The sequence below is a fragment of the Malania oleifera genome, chromosome 11, assembly GCF_029873635.1.
Source record: "Malania oleifera isolate guangnan ecotype guangnan chromosome 11, ASM2987363v1, whole genome shotgun sequence".
Lineage (NCBI taxonomy): Eukaryota > Viridiplantae > Streptophyta > Magnoliopsida > Santalales > Ximeniaceae > Malania > Malania oleifera.
In genome coordinates this window covers 77,993,607-78,011,726 of record NC_080427.1, presented here as the reverse complement: position 1 = coordinate 78,011,726, position 18,120 = coordinate 77,993,607, and the positions used below count along the sequence as shown (strand labels likewise).

Sequence of the window (18,120 nt, the reverse complement as noted above, 5' to 3'; positions counted from 1 at the left end):
CTCAAATGTTCTACGTGCTCTTCCGTACTCCTCGAATATACCAGAATGTCATCAATGAATACCACTACGAATCGATCTAGGTACTTATGGAAAACCCTGTTCATCAGATCCATGAACACCGTCGGGGCATTCGTCAACCCAAATGACATGACTAAGAACTCATAGTGGCCATATCTGGTTTGGAAAGCAGTCTTCGTTACATCCTCCACTCACCCTCACCTGATGATATCCTGACCGCAACTCAATCTTCAAAAAGACCCGCGTCCCCTGCAACTGGTCAAAAAATCATCTATACAAGGTAAAGGATAGCGGTTTTCACAGATACCTTGTTAATCTCACGGTAATCAATGCACATCCGCATCGACCTGTCTTTCTTCTTCACAAACAGTACTGGAGCTCCCTAGGGCGAAACACTAGGTCGAATGAATCCTCTGTCCAGTAATTCCTGTAACTGCTCCTTCAACTCCTGAAGTTCTGCTGGAGTCATACAGTACGGAGCTTTAGAGATTGGTGCCTTACCGGGCAGCAACTTTATCGCAAACTCCACCTCACGATCTAGAGGTAAACCAAGTAAATCATCTGGAAACACATCTGGGAACTCGCTGACTACCCGAATGTCCTCGAGTCTCAACTTATCCCACTGTGGTTCTTTCATACAAGCTAGGTACCCCTGACATCCATCCAAGAGTAGCCTCCTCGCCTGTAGTGCCGACAGAATCTGTGGCGTTGAACGCACACACGATCCCATGAATTCATACTCCTGCTCCCCAGGAGGTCTGAAAACTACCACCTTCTCATAACTGGAGAATAACCAATCCATCCCTAGAATGACACAAACCCCGACATATCGTATACCACAAGATTGCCGGTAGCAGCTTTCCCTGAATTTCCCCTGGGCAGTCTATCAACATCTTCCTATAGAAAGATACACTCCCAGATGGCGTAGTAATAGATAACACCTCATCCATATCTCGGACCTCAACCCCACACCGTCCCACAAATTTTACAGAAACAAAGGAATGGGTTGCACCCGAATTAAACAACACAGAAGCTTTATTCGAAAGCAATAATAAGGTACCTATCACCACGATACTTGCATGCTTAGCATCCACTAGAGTAAGAGAGTATACTCTGGCCAGAGCTATATTCGTCTGAGTGGTCCCCCAAGGCATCTAATTACTCCCTCGGTTCCCACTAAACACAGGCACATCTCGTCTCGGTGCTCGACAATCACAAGCCATGTGACCTAGCTGGCCACAGTTGTAGCAGTTACCCTCAAATGACTGGCACTCACCCTCGTACTGCCTGTGGCAGCTGCTACAACGACCACTAGTCTTACTCCCCTGAGAATCCTGGCGCTCGGTATTCTGACAGTAGCTCGAGCCCTTGCTCCTCTTCTTCCATGATCCCTGATGAGATCCTGTCTGAGAACTAGAAGGTACTGTCCTCTTCCTCGATTTTTGATCCACCTCATCCTCTCGGATACCAGTCTCAATCACCGTGGCTTTATCCACAAACACCGAGAACTCACGGATCTGAAGCATACCCACCAGTCTGCAGATATCCTTCCTCAAACCCTTCTCGAACCTTCGAGTCTTCTCATACTCGCTCGAGATCATACATGGTGCAAAGCTGGACACCTCTATGTATCAAGCCACATACCCCTGCACCGTCATACTCCCCTGAGTCAGCATAGAAAACTCATCTGCCTTCGCATCATGTACTGAAGCAGAGAAGTATCTGTCAAAAAACACCTCCTTGAAACAGCTCCACGTCATCTCCTCAGGACTATCTCTCTGCTTCTCCAGTAGACTCACGACAGTCCACCATCGACCTGCCTCCCCAGACAGTTGGAAGGTAGCATAAAGAACTCGCTGCCTATCCGTGCAGTGCAGGACCTCCAAGATCCTCTCAATCTTTTCCACCCAATCCTCTGCTATCATCGAGTCAGGTCCTCCGGAGAATGTCGGAGGATGTATGCGTGTGAACCTCTCAATTGTGCACCCTGCAGCAGTAGGAGAGTGCTCGCGTCTCCTCACACTCTGCCCGATCTCTCGTAACACCTGCCTCGTCAAACCTCGAGGCACAGAAGGAGACTCATCACTCGCAGTCTCCTCGGAGCCACTTCCCAGGTTATTATCCTTGGGCTCCATTTTACAACACAATAGGAATCTATCAGTATCCCTACAACACGTACAGTTAATACAATGATCTATACTAATCATGTTAACTACTCCCTGCCAGGTCTAGGTCTATCCTATCACACCGACACGAAAGTCATCAATGATCTGCCCTACTTTTATTGGAATCGTCATCCCATGAAAAACATGGAATACCGTCGACAATTACCAGTCTAGCAACCAAACAACCCTCAACCAACTCTACCCATATCCACATCCTATACTCTGGTATGTACTTAACAACTAAGCCTAACCAAGTCTACAAGATCTAGTAACCTGGTTAGCTCTGATACCAAGCTGTCACGCCCCGAACCCGGAAATGGGACCCGGGGGTGAGAATGTAACCTAACATGTCCCTGTATCTAATAAAACATCCCAAAATACAGTACAATGGATGAGGGTCCAATCCCATGGGGTTCCCAGGCACCCTAAACACATCCAACCACAATCATATACGCCGCAGAAAAGGTCATTCTGTAACATCATATACAGTACCATACCAGATTCTATACAAAAGCAGAACATGGCTCTATCAAAATGTACAAACTGGGTGCCCAAATACAACTCACAATGGTAGCCCAACAAAAATACAGTCCTAGCACTTACCCAAGCGCTAAACGCAGTACACCAACCACTACGCTCCTACATCAGGACGCTAGTTCCGGTTACTCGAAGGACCTGTAAAAATGTACATACAGTAGGGGTGAGACAACTCTCAATAAGGAAGAACACAAGTTATATCGGTGTGTGGCATTTGAGTGTTATCATGATACAACATACACGCAGTTGAATGCAATCCAGTACTAGTTCACACAGTGTATACACACACACACACACACACACATGATCAGCAACCCGGTGTCGTCACACCCTTCGGCCCAAAGCTGGTCTGCGACATCCGGCTTTAGCTCAGCCAACCTGCAAAGCACGGCGCCACCGGCACATGGCTAGTCCCCAACTCACATGGCATCGTACCGGCACTAACTGGTGGATCCACACCCTTTGTCCTGATCTGTTGGTATAGGCTCACGCCCTCAAATATAGAGCCGGACACTCTTACCTACGTGGCAGGCGATAAACACATGCTCTCGGATATAGAGCCGGACACTCTCAGTACTTGGAACAATTTCAGAACCCAGTTCCTACTAGCAATTCAACATATCACACACACATGCATGCTCATAAAACCAAACAAACCACACCCATTTGGTAATTTAAATCATGGTTTTTCAAAAAAATACAGTTTAAATAAGTCAAGGCACGACCATCCCAATCATGCAGTATAAATCAATATACATAGGTTTTCATCAAAACCAAGGATTCAATCCGTCGCCCCCTTTTTTCCAAAACTTTAATAATGAAAAACCCATAGTTTTCCCTGTTAAATCCCCCCAAATGAGTAGCGAAAACACACACGAGACCGTGGACCACAGTTCCACCGAATCTGATTTCAAAAATAACTAATATAAACATAGTTCCCTTTACCTTAACCCCGTATCACAAGTCTCGAACTCCAAGGTCCCTAAACAGCGAACCGAGTTCCAAAACCTACAAGTCACAGTACAAAATATACTCACAAGACTGATACCTACAAAACTATTAGATCAGAATTGAAAACCGAGTCTTACCTCGATTTTTCGCCAAAACCCGAAAATCTCCGAAATGAGATTCCGATCCGTAGAAGTTGTAGAGAATTCTTCCACGATCCTTGTGGTAACTTTAGATTTCCAATTCGGTCAACAACCGGCAAAGAAATCTAGAGAGAGAGAGAGAGAGAGAGTAGGGAGAGTTTTAGAGAGAGAGAGAGAGAGAGATAAAATCTAAGTTTCTTAATGAAGAAGTAATGAGAATTTCCTTTTATAGCCCTTTGACCCGGGCAATTTCATCAACGAAATGGTGTCCTTGTCGACAAATTTACACAACCTTCGTCGACAAATTTGTGGCCTCGTCGACGAATCTAGATATTCCCATTTTCCGAAACTCCTCGGTTTCTCTTTGTCAACAAGTCTCTGAATTTCATCGACGAGAAGAACAAAGGCTTCGTCGACAAAATCCAGCTTCGTCGACGAATCTGCCCTTTTTCCAAAATGTCCCTCTCTTTATATATATAAACCCCTTATCACGGTTCGGGTTCTTACAATAGGAACCATGATTTTATGAATATAATGTTTATTAGTACAGAGAAATCATGATTAGTATATTATGATATGTCAGCGTAGATGTCGTGATTCATGTCATGTTATGTTGGCGCAGATGTTGTAATTCATGTTGGTGCAGATGTCATAATCATGTATAATAAGACAGAATTCATGAAATATTATCATGTTAGATATTATTATGAAATATGAAAGAGTTATGTTCAGTATATGAAATATATTATATGTTATTAAAACCCAGATGGTATGGTTTAGTTTAATTTTAGGAGCACGGTACCGTAATTATATGTTCAGAATTATGATAATGCTACCACATGACCAGTAGTGTGGGAGATGGCAGTCGATGTGGCTTCAGTGTAGAGTGGAGATGTTCCCTTGGCAATCTGGGACCAGGAGGGGCAGGCCCATCATACTTACAGGCTTATGATTGATCTAGCATGGTCGACCAGCCATTGTTAGGTCCCACCTTTGAGCTGCACAACTTAGTCATGTGGGGGTAAGACATGACATTAGCTAACTATCCATCCTGAGTGTTATTTCAGTATTGTACAATTATACAAGATGATTTTTATATACATAAATCTAGTATGTCTTATTATGATATGACAAATCATGTTTTACTCAGTTTTGCTACAGACAGATTTTTACCAAATATGCTTATTATACTGTTTATATGTATAGTACGAAAATACTCATGTTGTCACACACTAGTGTTAGTTTATTTCCCTTACTGAGAGGTGTCTCACCCCAACTTACAAAACATTTCAGGAAATCCAGCTAGATAGGCGAATTGAGCTCCGTGTCAGTAAAGGTAGTTTATACTACCCCGGTGGGAGGGTGAGTTACTGAGTTAGGGTCAGATGGTTTTTGGATTATAATCCTAGATTTATCTTTTTGGTCTTTTGGGATATATATTTGATATATTAGTAGTACTGTGGTATTGTAACTGTTGGAAGGTACGTATGTAATTTATGTTTTCCGCTGCTTAGGTATCAGAGATGTATGACAGGTATATCCCTAGTATCCATGGGTCCAGGTTGATCATAATTATGTCAGTTTAGTATATTATGGGAATCATTACGTATGTTATAAAAAAAATTTTATGGTAAAATAGGCAAGTTGTTACAATAAATATTTCAGGAAACTCGAATAGAAGAGCGAACCGAGCTCCGAGGCAGTGGAGATTATTTTATACTACCTTGTCTGAAGGGTAAGTCGTGGGGTCTGTTCAGGATGGATTTTTTAGAGATATGTCCCTAGGATATTATGGTTTTCTTTGGGGATGAATATTTGTGTATTTATAGACATAGTAGAACTCTAGTATTGTATATATTTACGGTTGTGTAAATTATAGTTTCTGCTGCATATACGATATGTATGTATAGACAGGTATATCCCTGGTACCTATGGGTCCGGGTGGGCTTTAATTTTATTAGTATGCATTAGTATCAGAGTTAATATGATAATTTTTATATGGAAAAAGAAATATAGCAGAAATTTCAAGTTGTTAGAACTTGTTTTCGATGTAAGCTTTCAATGCGTTCTTGTGATCATTTGATGTAGACTTTTTAAGGTACTCTTGAGATTACTTGATCTTGAACTTTTAAGATTTGTTTCTTGAAACATCACCATTTGAACCAAAACATGTTAAATTCCTTTGATTTGTTATCATCAAAATAAGAGTCGTAAGTCTTGTTAGACCAACAAACAAAGTATAAGAGCCACAAACAACACCATGTTCTTAGTATAATTATTCATAATAGTCCAAAGGGTATTTGAGTATACTATCACCTATTGCCAAACCATCATCTTCATCAAGTTATCTTTAAATTTTATCATATTTTTTTCCCTTCAACCTTCACTTCTTAATTCAATTATATTAATTGACATAAAGAATTCTTTTGGGAGCATGAATTTTGAATTTTAGATTTGGGTGAAATTGATCAAATTTCAATAGATTTTGATACTATATAATATAAATTTGAGTTTAAGATCTCTTGGGTAAAAGAAAAATTTTAACTCACCTATGTATTTAAAATGAATAATTTTTTATAAAAAAATTTATCCGAGCCCCTTTAAACAGGAGACTAATATGTTGGAATAATAGCTTTATCATTTTCCACTTAAATAAATAACATTAATATTTGTAATTATTTAAAAAATAGAAAAGAAAAATAAATGGAGTTTTTCGTAATTAGAGTGAAGATTGAAGGTAGGTTGGGAAAAGGACGTATGGTATAAGTGGGGGGAAAATTGTCTTCAACTTAGTACAGCGGGCATGGAGCGAAAGAGAAGCCGGACCATGGAATAGAAATCCCATTTGCACCAAACATGGGAAAAGGATTTTGCAGGGGATCGGAAGAATGCGTACTGGGGACAGTGGAGATAACCTCATTTTAGAAGCAGTTGGGATGATGTAAAGCGACGGCGTATTGAGGCCGGAATGAGATGGGACCTCCTGATGGTGGTCTGCTGCGTGACCCCCACTGGCCCTGCCCGTGTTTGTCCTGGTGCAAACATCCCCTCAGGGGTTCAGGTTTGGGTACATAATAAATCCAAAGTGGGAAAACTATACAACAATGGAGGAAACCATTTTGACGGAAAAAAAGAAAAGAAGAAAGAATGACCAAAACAAAAAGAACCCAAACAGGGAAAAGGAAAAGGAAGAAAAAGAAAGAAAGCGAAATATGAGAGAGAGAGAGAGAGAGAGAGAGAGAGGTCATGGCGTGATTTGCTTTTGCTTTTTTCTCTCGACAGGAATCTTTGAAAATCGAAAGCTCTCCATCCTCCAAAAGAAAATTATAAAAAGAAACAAGGAAAGAAACCATGAGAAAAAGAAAATGGAAGAGGAAATACCCTCCTTCCAATTTCCCCTGTTTGCCAAGCAGCTGCCTACCCAGGGATTAAAACCGAAAGCGGGGTTCAACTGCGAGGGCAGTACCGTCTTTTCGACATTGAGAGCCCCAAGAGCAGGAAGCATCATCAACGGGAAAAAGAAAGAAAAATAAAATAAAAAATAAAAAAAGAAAAGTAGAGAGAGAGAGAGAGAGAGAGAGAGAGAGAGAGAGGAAGTGGGAAGGTGACGAGCGGTTTTCTAATTCCAGGAGATTTTCTTGTGTTCTTGTGTTCGCTCGCTCGCTCGCTTTCTCTCTTTCTCTCTCTTTCACTGCGTCCGTTGGAACCAAGAGCAGTTTCCGCACGCGCAGTGAAGCACATTTACATTCACACTCTAAAACCTTCATTCTCAGTTTCCATTCTCTATCTCACACGGCCTACAATGTTCTAACATGAGCAGAGGAGCTTCACGCAGCCGGTAATGAATCCCACCGCCGAAGCACCGCCCCCTCCGGCGCAACTGCAACCGCCCCAGCCCCAGCCGCCACGGTCCTCCTTCAGCTGCGACCGCCACCCCGATGAGCACTTCACCGGCTTCTGCCCTTCCTGCCTCTGCGAGCGCCTCGCCGGCCTAGATCAGTCATTGGTCCTTCGCAAGTCTGCCGGCGCCGGTAATTCCTCGTCTGCCACCGCCGCCGCCCTGAAGGCCATTTTCAAGGGCGGGTCCTCCGGCGGCGGCGGAGGATTGGGCTTGGGAGACAGGAGTAACAGTAATAGTGCACACCGTAACAGTACCAGCAACAAGCCCTCGTCTTCGTTCTTCGCTGAGCTTCGGAGGACGAAGTCGTTCTCGGCCTCCAAGGGCGAGGGATTCTCCGGTGTCGTCGAGCCGCAGAGAAAGTCTTGTGACGTTAGAGTTCGGAACACTCTCTGGTCCCTCTTTAGCCAAGACGACGAGCGCAAGGCTTCGAAGAAGGAACCTTGGGGTGGAGACATTGAGGTCGAGACGAGGAACATTGGTTCTTCGTCCGTCGCGGGTCCTGTGTTCGAGTCCAAAGAGGAGGACGAAAACGAGAACGAAAATGAGGACCAAGAGGAGGACGAGGACGACACTGATGAAATTAGGGTTTCTGAGGAGGTGCCAAATGTGAGGGAGGCGGTTGTGGAGGAAAGAGTACAAGAAATTGTTGAAGAAGAAGAGGAGGAGGAAGAGGAAGAAGAGGAAGAAGAGCAGCAGGAAGAAGATTTGAAGACTATGAAGGATCACATAGATCTCGATTCTCAGAGCAAGAAGCCTGCGGGGAGAGATTTCAAAGAGATTGCGGGGAGCTTCTGGTCAGCGGCGTCGGTGTTTAGTAAGAAATTGCAGAAATGGAGGCGAAAGCAGAAGCTTAAGAAGCAAGGAAGTGTCAGTGGGTCTGCTACACTGCCAGTCGAGAAGCCGTTAGGGCGCCAGTACCGGGACACACAGTCCGAAATCGCCGATTACGGGTATGGCCGGCGATCTTGCGATACAGATCCAAGATTCTCGCTTGATGCGGCGAGGTTCTCGCTCGATGCCGCCCGAATATCGTTCGATGATCCGCGATACTCTTTCGACGAGCCTCGGGCTTCTTGGGACGGGTATTTGGTCGGAAGGACTCTTCCCCGTCTCCCTCCAATGGTATCTGTCGTTGAGGATGCTCCTGTGCATGTTTCGAGAACTGATAATCAAATTCCGGTTGAAGCACCAATGAACTGCATCAATGAGGATGAGACGGTACCAGGTGGGTCGGCCCAGACAAGGGATTACTACTCCGATTCGTCCTCCCGGCGTAGGAAGAGTCTTGATCGGTCAAGTTCCATAAGGAAGACAGCTGCGGCGGTTGTGGCTGAAATTGATGAGATGAAGTCAGTTTCAAATGCCAAGGTATCGCCGGCGACCATGGATTACTTACAGGGACCAAAGTTGTTGGGGGCAGACAGAGATTTTAGGGATTCAAACTCGAACTCTCTCAGAGATGACTGTTCCGAAAGCTTTGAAATGGGTTTCAGAGATGCTGCGTCAGTGGTGATCGGAAATGGTGACCGGAAAGGATCAAAGAAGTCCCGCCGGTGGAAGGCATGGAACATTTGGGGTCTGATATATCGACGAAGTGGGGGCAAGGATGATGATGAAGACAGGTTTAGCAGGATAAATGGGGTTGAGAGGTCACTATCGGAGTCTTGGCAGGAATTTCGGAGGGAAGGCAATGGGGAAGCCAGAGGGGCCTTCAACAAGAAAGTGTTTAGGAGCAACAGCAGTGTTAGCTCCAGGAATTTGTATAACATTGGTGGATCATTTGGGGGTGTGAGGAAAAGCAGCTTGGAGACAAATGGGCATGGCAAGAAGAGGAAGGATGAGTTTGTCCTGGAGCGGAACCGGAGCGCCCGGTATTCTCCTAACAATGTTGAGAATGGACTCTTGAGGTTCTACTTGACACCGCTGAGGGGCAGCCGGAGAAGTGCATCTGGCAAAAATCGCCCAAATAACTCGCATTCCATTGCAAGAAGTGTTCTGCGACTCTACTGAATTGAAGGTTCATCAGCTGTTAACTTAAATTTATTGTTGTTAATTTTTGCTGCTGCATTTGTTGTGTAATTCTCACATGCTTATGTATTTCTGATGGTTGGTTGGTTGGATATAAGCATCCTGCATTGAGCATTGATGTTTCTTTTTTCTTTTCTTTTTTTTCCTTTTTTGGTTGCTTGCGAGTAGCATGCCTCTTCAATTACTCAAATAACAATTATTTCCATGGTTTTTGTTTACGTAATACTGTGCATTGAATCCAAGACCCCAAAAAAAACAAAATCCTGTAATTCAACTCTCTGTTTGCAAGATAGGGTAGATGATGTAGGTTAGAGAGAATATATGATCCATGCCCTCCCTCCCCCCGGCTTCCTTATGATTTTATTCCATGCAAAATGGGTGATCGGTGTATGCTGCAAGGGTCTGGTTTAGTGTGTTTACTAGGATTATCTAGCATGTTTTGTATTCTTGTGGAAAAAAGGTAGAGACAGTGTGGGCTCAAGGCACACTTGAGTTTGCTGTTTGTCGCAAGTTGATTGGTACAAAATGATGAAAGTAAAGCTAATTTGGTACTTTTTCTTTTTGTTGTATCAATAAATCAACTTGCTTTCATGCTTGGGCCTTGTTCTTTATTGGATTGGACTTGCCTTTGTTATACCATGTGTTTGCACATATGTTGCCAAGCAGAGCAACAGCAATTTTGGGGTGAAACTAAAATATGAAATAGTGTAAGAATCTAAAATAGTTTAATTCTTGTTTTATTTCACTTTCCTGGCTAGGGCCTCAGCTTCCTCCCAATTTTTTTAATTGAATTATTGTGTCTAATTATGAGAGATTTGAATATCAGTGTCTACGTTGTATTGATGCAGTTGTGTTGACCATTTCTTTTCTTTTTCAAATAGGTTTAGCTCCCATATTCATTTCTTAGTGCGCACCCCCCCTCCTCCCCCTCCCCAAATATGTAAAAAAATACACCTGGGTAATTTTGATGGGGGACAAGTTTTGTTGTTATTCTTCAATTGGTGAGTCTATGTGAGAGCTTGGATTCAGTCTTCTTGTTATTCAATGACATAGCGGATCAAGTCATGTTAGTTGGCTTAAAATGAAGCTAAGACAATTGCGAGGAAATTAAACATTCAAACCTGAAGAGGAAAGATGCCTATACTATTTTAAATCATATATTGTTTTTAATCCATATATTTGTTCTATCTCTGCCCCCATCTCGACTTAGTATCTGTGCGTGTGCGGCTGCACACGTGCGCGCATGTATCCATCTCAAGCTGGCATTGTTTTCTTTTTGTGCAGCAAGCGCTCGTCCAATTTTCAGAAGGTCCTATTCTTCTTTTACCTGTCCAAGCTTGAAGCCAATTTGGTTACGAGGGAAAGAAATTGGGTGATGGGAATTATTTGCAGGCTGCAGGTACTAACAATTATTTATTGGAAGCTATGTCAAAGCCTAGTCTAAACAGGTGTTGGTGAGGGAAGAAATGGCACCATTCTAAAGCAAGTCCAGCACTGGGAGGATTCTGGATCCGTTTGTGGAGAATCCTAAAACAAATGAGGAAATCTTCTACCTCTTTTCTTCCTGCAAATATGTGAAACATCTATCTATCCTTCTCTCTGCTTCCTGAACTAGTTTGGCAAAAGGGATGGTTAGATTCCATTGAAGCATTAAAGTGCAAGAAATTTGACGAAGGGCTTTACTGAATCAGGACACGGAAGCACCCATCTTGTTCTGGATAACTGTACTTTTTAGAAGAGATTGGTTCTTCCCCTCATCCTTTTTCTTTCTCTTCTTCCTGCTTTTATATCATACTGGGTCTTTATCCTGTATTTGTAATTGGTTAATGGTGAAGAGTTGAATTGGTTGATTTATTGAAATAGAAAAGGGTTACTGGCTTTGGGTCTTTATTTCTTCATTAGCAGAATTTGTTGGTCCATTCAAAATGCGGCGTCTAGCATTTGTTCTCACCTTGAAAAATATATTTTTCAAAAAAAAAAATACAAAAATATCATCTTGTATTTACTTTTCAAGCATTTGTATGTGAAATGTCGAAAATATTTTTAAATTTTATTTCATGTTTTCGGGATGTGGTTAAGGCAATATATATATAATGATTCTTCCCCTCAGACTATTTATTTGTATTTTTGTTCTTGGTGATGTTTATATTATTTTCACAAGCCTAGATATTATTTATTATATTTGAGATGGGGGATTAGGAAGGAGGTCAAAGTCATTTTTAAATCGAATTAATAATGATTTCTTTGAATGAAATGTGTGAATGTATGCGACACTACTTATAACTAGTTAATAGAAAGTAAATTACTATTCGACATAACTAGAAAGCAAAATATGATTTCACAAACAAGTTTACAAGCATCAAATACAAATTAAGCAAAGTAATTTATTTGTTCATGTACTTCTGCATTGTTGTGAATTTGGTAAGGGAGACATGTTTAGAATAATTTGAGTTTTGCAAGATAATGACCACTCACCTTTTTCTAAAGAGTTTTCTATGCAAATTTAACAATAATACATGAAAATAACAATATGATTAAAGAGTCATTTCATGAATTGTCTAGGACAATATTGTTCTAAGGGAATAAAATTTATATTAGTATTTACATGATCATTATTGACCCAATGTACATAAGACAAGAAGTTGTACGTGAGCATAAGAAGCTAAACAAACTTGGTTGAAGACACCATTTCTTATGTAGCCAATTAAGAACACTCTTCTTTTGAGGGATTGGAAATGATTAATTTTATTTTTTATTTATATATATGTTCATACAAAAAGAGTTTGTTATGGCTGTTCAAATTAGATATAAGTATTCCATTAATGTGATGGTTATGTGGTTTATATAAATTGTTCTATATCTAGCATGCAATGTGTGTAAAGGATAGTCTCCAAGAAGAGAATTTTATGTGGCTTATTCCCTTTTTATATAATTAGAAGCAATATTTATTTTAGCTACTCAAGATTAGTGATGGTGATGCTGATAGAATTTGTTTTATACAAACATGTGCGTAGAGAATAATCCTCTACACCCTTGCGAAGAAGAGAATTCTTTGTGGCACCCCCATTGGCTTTAGAGAATTAGAAGCAATATTTTTAGTTGTATTGAAGGTTATTCAAAGTTTTCATGTCAAAAGTTTTATAGTCTGTACAAGGTATTGTCTGTTTAATTCACAGGTTTCGCCGTTTGTCTTTCAAAAGTCTCTTATGTGAATGGAGTGAGTTATGTCATTACAAGTCAAAGTTTGCTTAGACTCAACTGACATAAGATTTCTAATCTCTCCTTTTATACACCATTGTGATTTGTCTAATCAAGGGAGGATTTACAGTCGATTTTTATCCTTTATCTCATAATTTAATAACAATTTTGTAGATGATACCAATTACATAGATGTCGAGAGTTGTTTTCTCACTTATGCAAGGTATTGTTCTTTGACTTGCATGCCTCATGCTTTTGTCTTTTTAGGTGTCTCATGTGGTTAAGGTAAGCTCTGATCTTATAAGCAAAGTCTCCCTCGACTTTCTATGAATGGACAGGCTCATGTCCTCCTACACAGTAGATTTATTTTTAGCTTTAAATGCACATTAAGATTATGTTTTAATTTTATCCTTTACTAATGTGTGGTTGCTTTGATATTGTGATATTGACACCATTCTATGTTTATGTTTTAGTCATGAACGAAGTAAGGTACAACCTAATAAGCAAAGGACAATTGCTCCACCTCCGGATTTGAAAATATTCATTGATATATAGTAGGTGTAGTGTTGAGTTTTTTTTTTTTTTTAAATATTTAAAGTCACTCGAATTCAGAGTGATAGTAGTAGGTGACACACACCTAAAGTAAGAGTGTGAAGGTCCAACTTAAATATTTTAAAAGTTACATTTTATCATTTTTTAGAAATTTCAAAAAGCTAAAAATAAAAAGTATTAAATATTGTATTGAAAATGAATCGTCGTCTATGGCACTTTCCCATACTAGACTATTATGACATATTTTAAATTTATTTTAATCTTTGTTGTGCGGGCAATGCTTAGAAAGATGTATCTACTCATAAATTTTGAAATTTGTGTAATAGCATTATTTGATACTGTGTTTATTCATCTTAATTAAGTACTGCTAACTAAATTGATGTTATAAAAACATGCGATAATGAGTGTTTCTAAGTATTAATATTGTAATAAAGATCTTAAAACACAAGCAATAATGCTCCCACTCATTAAAAGTCCTCCCTCGTTAGGCATCATTTGAAGTGACGCCATTTTCGTATACACAACCATAAATTGTATTTATAATATGTATGCATTGAAGTGAGCCGCCTTGCACTTTGAAGTGAGAAAATTATATATTAATTTTCTATGTACCTATTTTGTTAATTATACACTAATTAGAAATGGATCTCTCTTATATATTAATGAATGTAGGATTAATTTGTCATATATTTTAATTTGTCACATATTACAGGTGTATATAATTTCTCATTTGAAGTGGTACTATTTTTATTCATAAATATGTGTAAATGTATGCATTTAATATTCCCAGAAGGCAGAGATTCTTGGGGGAAATCTTGGTTCGTATTCTGGATCAAATGTGAACAGGAAACATAATCCTAAAAATTAATAACAAGAATTAATTAATGATCTGGGTAGTCGTTTTACCGATGAGCAGCCAATGTGTGAACACAGGCTGGTGCAAATCCCACAGGAATGATGCTAATGCTGATGCTGATGCTCAGCAATGATGATTTCTACCCCCACAAATCCAAAAGGGCAAAACACTTCTTTCCGTTTTTCACTTTAGTTTCCATTCACACTTGGGAATATATTAATTGCGGGGCTCAAAATTACTAATCCATCCATCAGCGGCACGCAGTGACGACTCCCAGTTGGCGAGTCACCGATTGCATTGTCCTTTTGCTCTGTATATTATAGATTTTGTAAAAAGCTGCGGCCATGATGATCGACCAACTTGGCTCCCAAGTCAAAAAGTGATAGAGGAAATTGATCGAAAGCATCCCAACATGCATATATGCCTCTGCTTCCATCCCTTCATGCACATGCATGGGGCAGACAGATCAACAAAGAAATTAACGACTAAAGAAAACTAAGAAAGAAAAAGGGGAGGGGGGAGGAAGAAAAGAGGCTGACCAGCCGGCCGGCTCGTAGCCCAATGCCATCCATATGCCAGTTAAGCTGCATCTCTCCTCCTAGTCCTCTATCTCTTCAATTTAAGGCCGTGGTTGGTAGGAATTTTTGGTTTTTAGGCTGACCGGCCTGGTCTATTACCTCCTAGTCAACGCTTGTGTTTTCAGTGCTGTTGTACTAATTAATGCAATTTTACATGGAGCATGCATGCGCTATGGAGATATTTGACTATATAAGTTTAAGTTTTAATACCACGACACACATTTCATTAGATGAAAAACAATAAGGTTCGACCCGCAGTCAAAACAAATAATTATCTGAATTGCTTGGAGACTACTGCACTCGCCCTAGCAAGCTAGTCTAGTACCAAGAGGATATCATTGTGAACCTCTTTTTATATAAATTCAGATGCTTTTCCTTCTTTCACTTGTTGCATGTTTTGGTTGATGACTTTGTTTCGTGTTCAATGAGGAAGAAGAAGAAGAAGAAGAAGAAGAAGAAATGACTTTGTTTCGTGTACAATGAGGAAGAAGAAGAAGAAAAAGAAGAATAGGAGGAGACGTACATACATGCAATGTACATATAGAGAGAGAGAGAGAGAGAGAGAGAGAGAGAGAGAAACTATGTTGGTCCACGCCAAGCTGGCTATGTAGGCAAATTTAAACTCATTAATAACATGCAACTACGTACCATATATAGATATTACCCATTTAGTCTACTATGCCATGCCTTGTGCCCTCTGCCTTCGTCGACCAGAGCTTACCTTGGAGTTTTTGATACTTTGGTGGAAATGGAAACCCGCAGCGCAGGGGAGAATCCATTGCAAGTAGTTAAAGGGCTTGCGGTGCACAGGTGCAAATGGTCAGTTTTAATTTGACTGGGAAGTAGAGAGAGAGGAGTGTGAGGACATGCATAATTTGAATAAATCTTAATTGGCACAAGGGAGGATACGATGATGATCAAACACCATTAATTTATCTTTAAAAATAAGCCCTTAAAAGCAATGAGGGATGATCCTTATTGTTATTATTGTCATTGTCAATGCCACTATAATTATAATCATGATCAAAGGGTCTTGATCAATTTTTCCTTAATTAAATAGGAAAACTTTTCTATTATTTATATCTTTGTTAGCACCTGAAAACATTTTTCAGATTCGCCATGAATGTTTTGATATCTTTTGGTTGTGATTGAATTTCTCCCTGGCTAGATAGGAGCATAAATTAACTACTCTTAAAAGGTAGAAATTTGTAGTCCTAGCTAAGTGATACTATTTTTTAATAATCTTTATTTTAAAAGTTAATTCTTATTATGTCCAAACATATTAAATCTTATCTAAATGTCCTTAAACCTTTTGCTATTTCAATTGATTATCATTGGACACCTTTCCTTTTCCAATTGAATGTCATGGAGTTTCTTTAGTTTTGTTCGATCGTTATATTATTAATTTTTGAACAAGTTGTGCTTCTTTAACTTCATTTCGAAATGATGTATTTGTTTTATTCAACTATAAATTGGTTTGGGCAAATGACTAATGTACAAACTATTGAGCATTAACATTATGTCAGAATTGATAATTAGTACGAAATGTACCTAACATTTGTAGTTTGTAATTGACTTCAATGACATTTTTTAGATTGGTTTGACACTTCAAATTTATTTACTTAAGTATTGTAATTTTTATAAGATTATGAGAATCGAATTTAAAAGTCTTATTATTATTATTATTATTATTATTATTATTATTATTGTCAAGACCTGCTCATTTCCACATATTATTTTTTTTATAATAATAACAACGTCATACATTCCAGCTCACCAGGTCACCATCTACCTGGACCCGTGGGTACCAGCGATATAACAGAGTATATATATAGCAGAAGCCTAAGCAGTAGAAAGCATATAATCATATACATCTCATCATAACATGCATTACAACACCAGAGTTACTACAATCACTGTATCTCAGTATATACATCCCAAAAATCATATCTAGGGACATTTCCCCAAAAGCTAACTGTCCCTACAAAACTTATCCTTCACAGAGGGCAGATAAACAACACTAAACCTGCGGGGCTTTTCCCGCTTTCCCGTCTGGGGCTCTTGAAAAGTTGATAAAATTTAGAGGTGAGACACCTCTCAGTAAGGGAAATAAACTAATACCAGTGTGTGGCAACATGAGTATTCCGTGTTCTACATATACCTTACATATCATATTTAGTACTGTATATCAAGTCGGAAAACATATGTATATCAAAATATGGCAGAACATATTGCATTTTCATAAATACTTCTCATCTCATATCATAATAATAATAACATAAAAACATCTCTGGTAGGTTAGCTGGCTGTTGTCATGTATTACCCCCACATTATTGGGTTGTGTGGCCCGAAGGCGGGACCCGATAATGGTTGATTGACTACTACCAAGTCAATAGTCTAGTATGTAAGTCCGATGGGTCTACCAGACCTGGTCCGTACACCAAGGGCGATAACAGCACACTTCTTGAAAAATAACCACAACGACCATCCAATCTCACACCACTCCGTACAGCGGCGTTAATACACATTGACTTTATAGGTCACGCCCTGGTTTTGATAATGACAAATACTCTTGTATTTAATAAATATCTAGTTCATGTGCAGGTTCATATTAGTATATCATCAATGGCACGTGAAAGCTCAAAGCTTGAAGACAAACTCATGCTCTTAATTGTAATAATCTTTAGTGATATTTGTCTGTAATAGTAATTAGGGTATTCGGTTTGTAATAAGCATACACATCACATGCATGGTTTATCTTGTAAGCTCAAAACAAATCATAATGCAAAATCACTTTAGTATAACCTTAGGGTGTACCCTTCGGTCGACCGACACTGGACTTTTTCGGTGTCTCTATTTTGGACCCAAGTGACCCTAGGACACACACATGTATACATATGATTGTTAGGCACTTAAATAGGGCTTGATTTTGCCAAGACGGGACCGAAATGCACACTTGGTGCACTTTCGATCAACCGGCCAAATCAGTTCATTTTTGGCCTAGTCGACCGAACCATACCTAGGTCAACCGTTGACCAAAGTCTTGGTCGACCGAGACCCTACAGTTCATTTGATCCCAGTCGACCAAACCACCTGGGAGTCAACATTTTGACCTCCCGGTCGACCGACCACTTTTGTACTCCAATGACCTGGTCGACCGGAGGGTCCTCAGGAGAATTCCCTGCGGTCCGGTCGA

The 18,120-nt window shown here is 40.0% G+C and overlaps 1 protein-coding gene across 1 annotated transcript; it reads left to right on the top strand.

Moving 5' to 3' along the window:
- Positions 1-6,984: 6,984 nt before the first annotated feature.
- LOC131168442 (protein OCTOPUS) lies at positions 6,985-11,630 on the top strand. Its single transcript, XM_058127870.1, has 2 exons — positions 6,985-9,729; positions 11,025-11,630. Exon 1 carries the CDS (start codon positions 7,653-7,655, stop codon positions 9,720-9,722), a length of 2,070 nt encoding a protein of 689 aa, XP_057983853.1. The 5' UTR covers positions 6,985-7,652; the 3' UTR covers positions 9,723-9,729; positions 11,025-11,630.
- Positions 11,631-18,120: the final 6,490 nt, after the last annotated feature.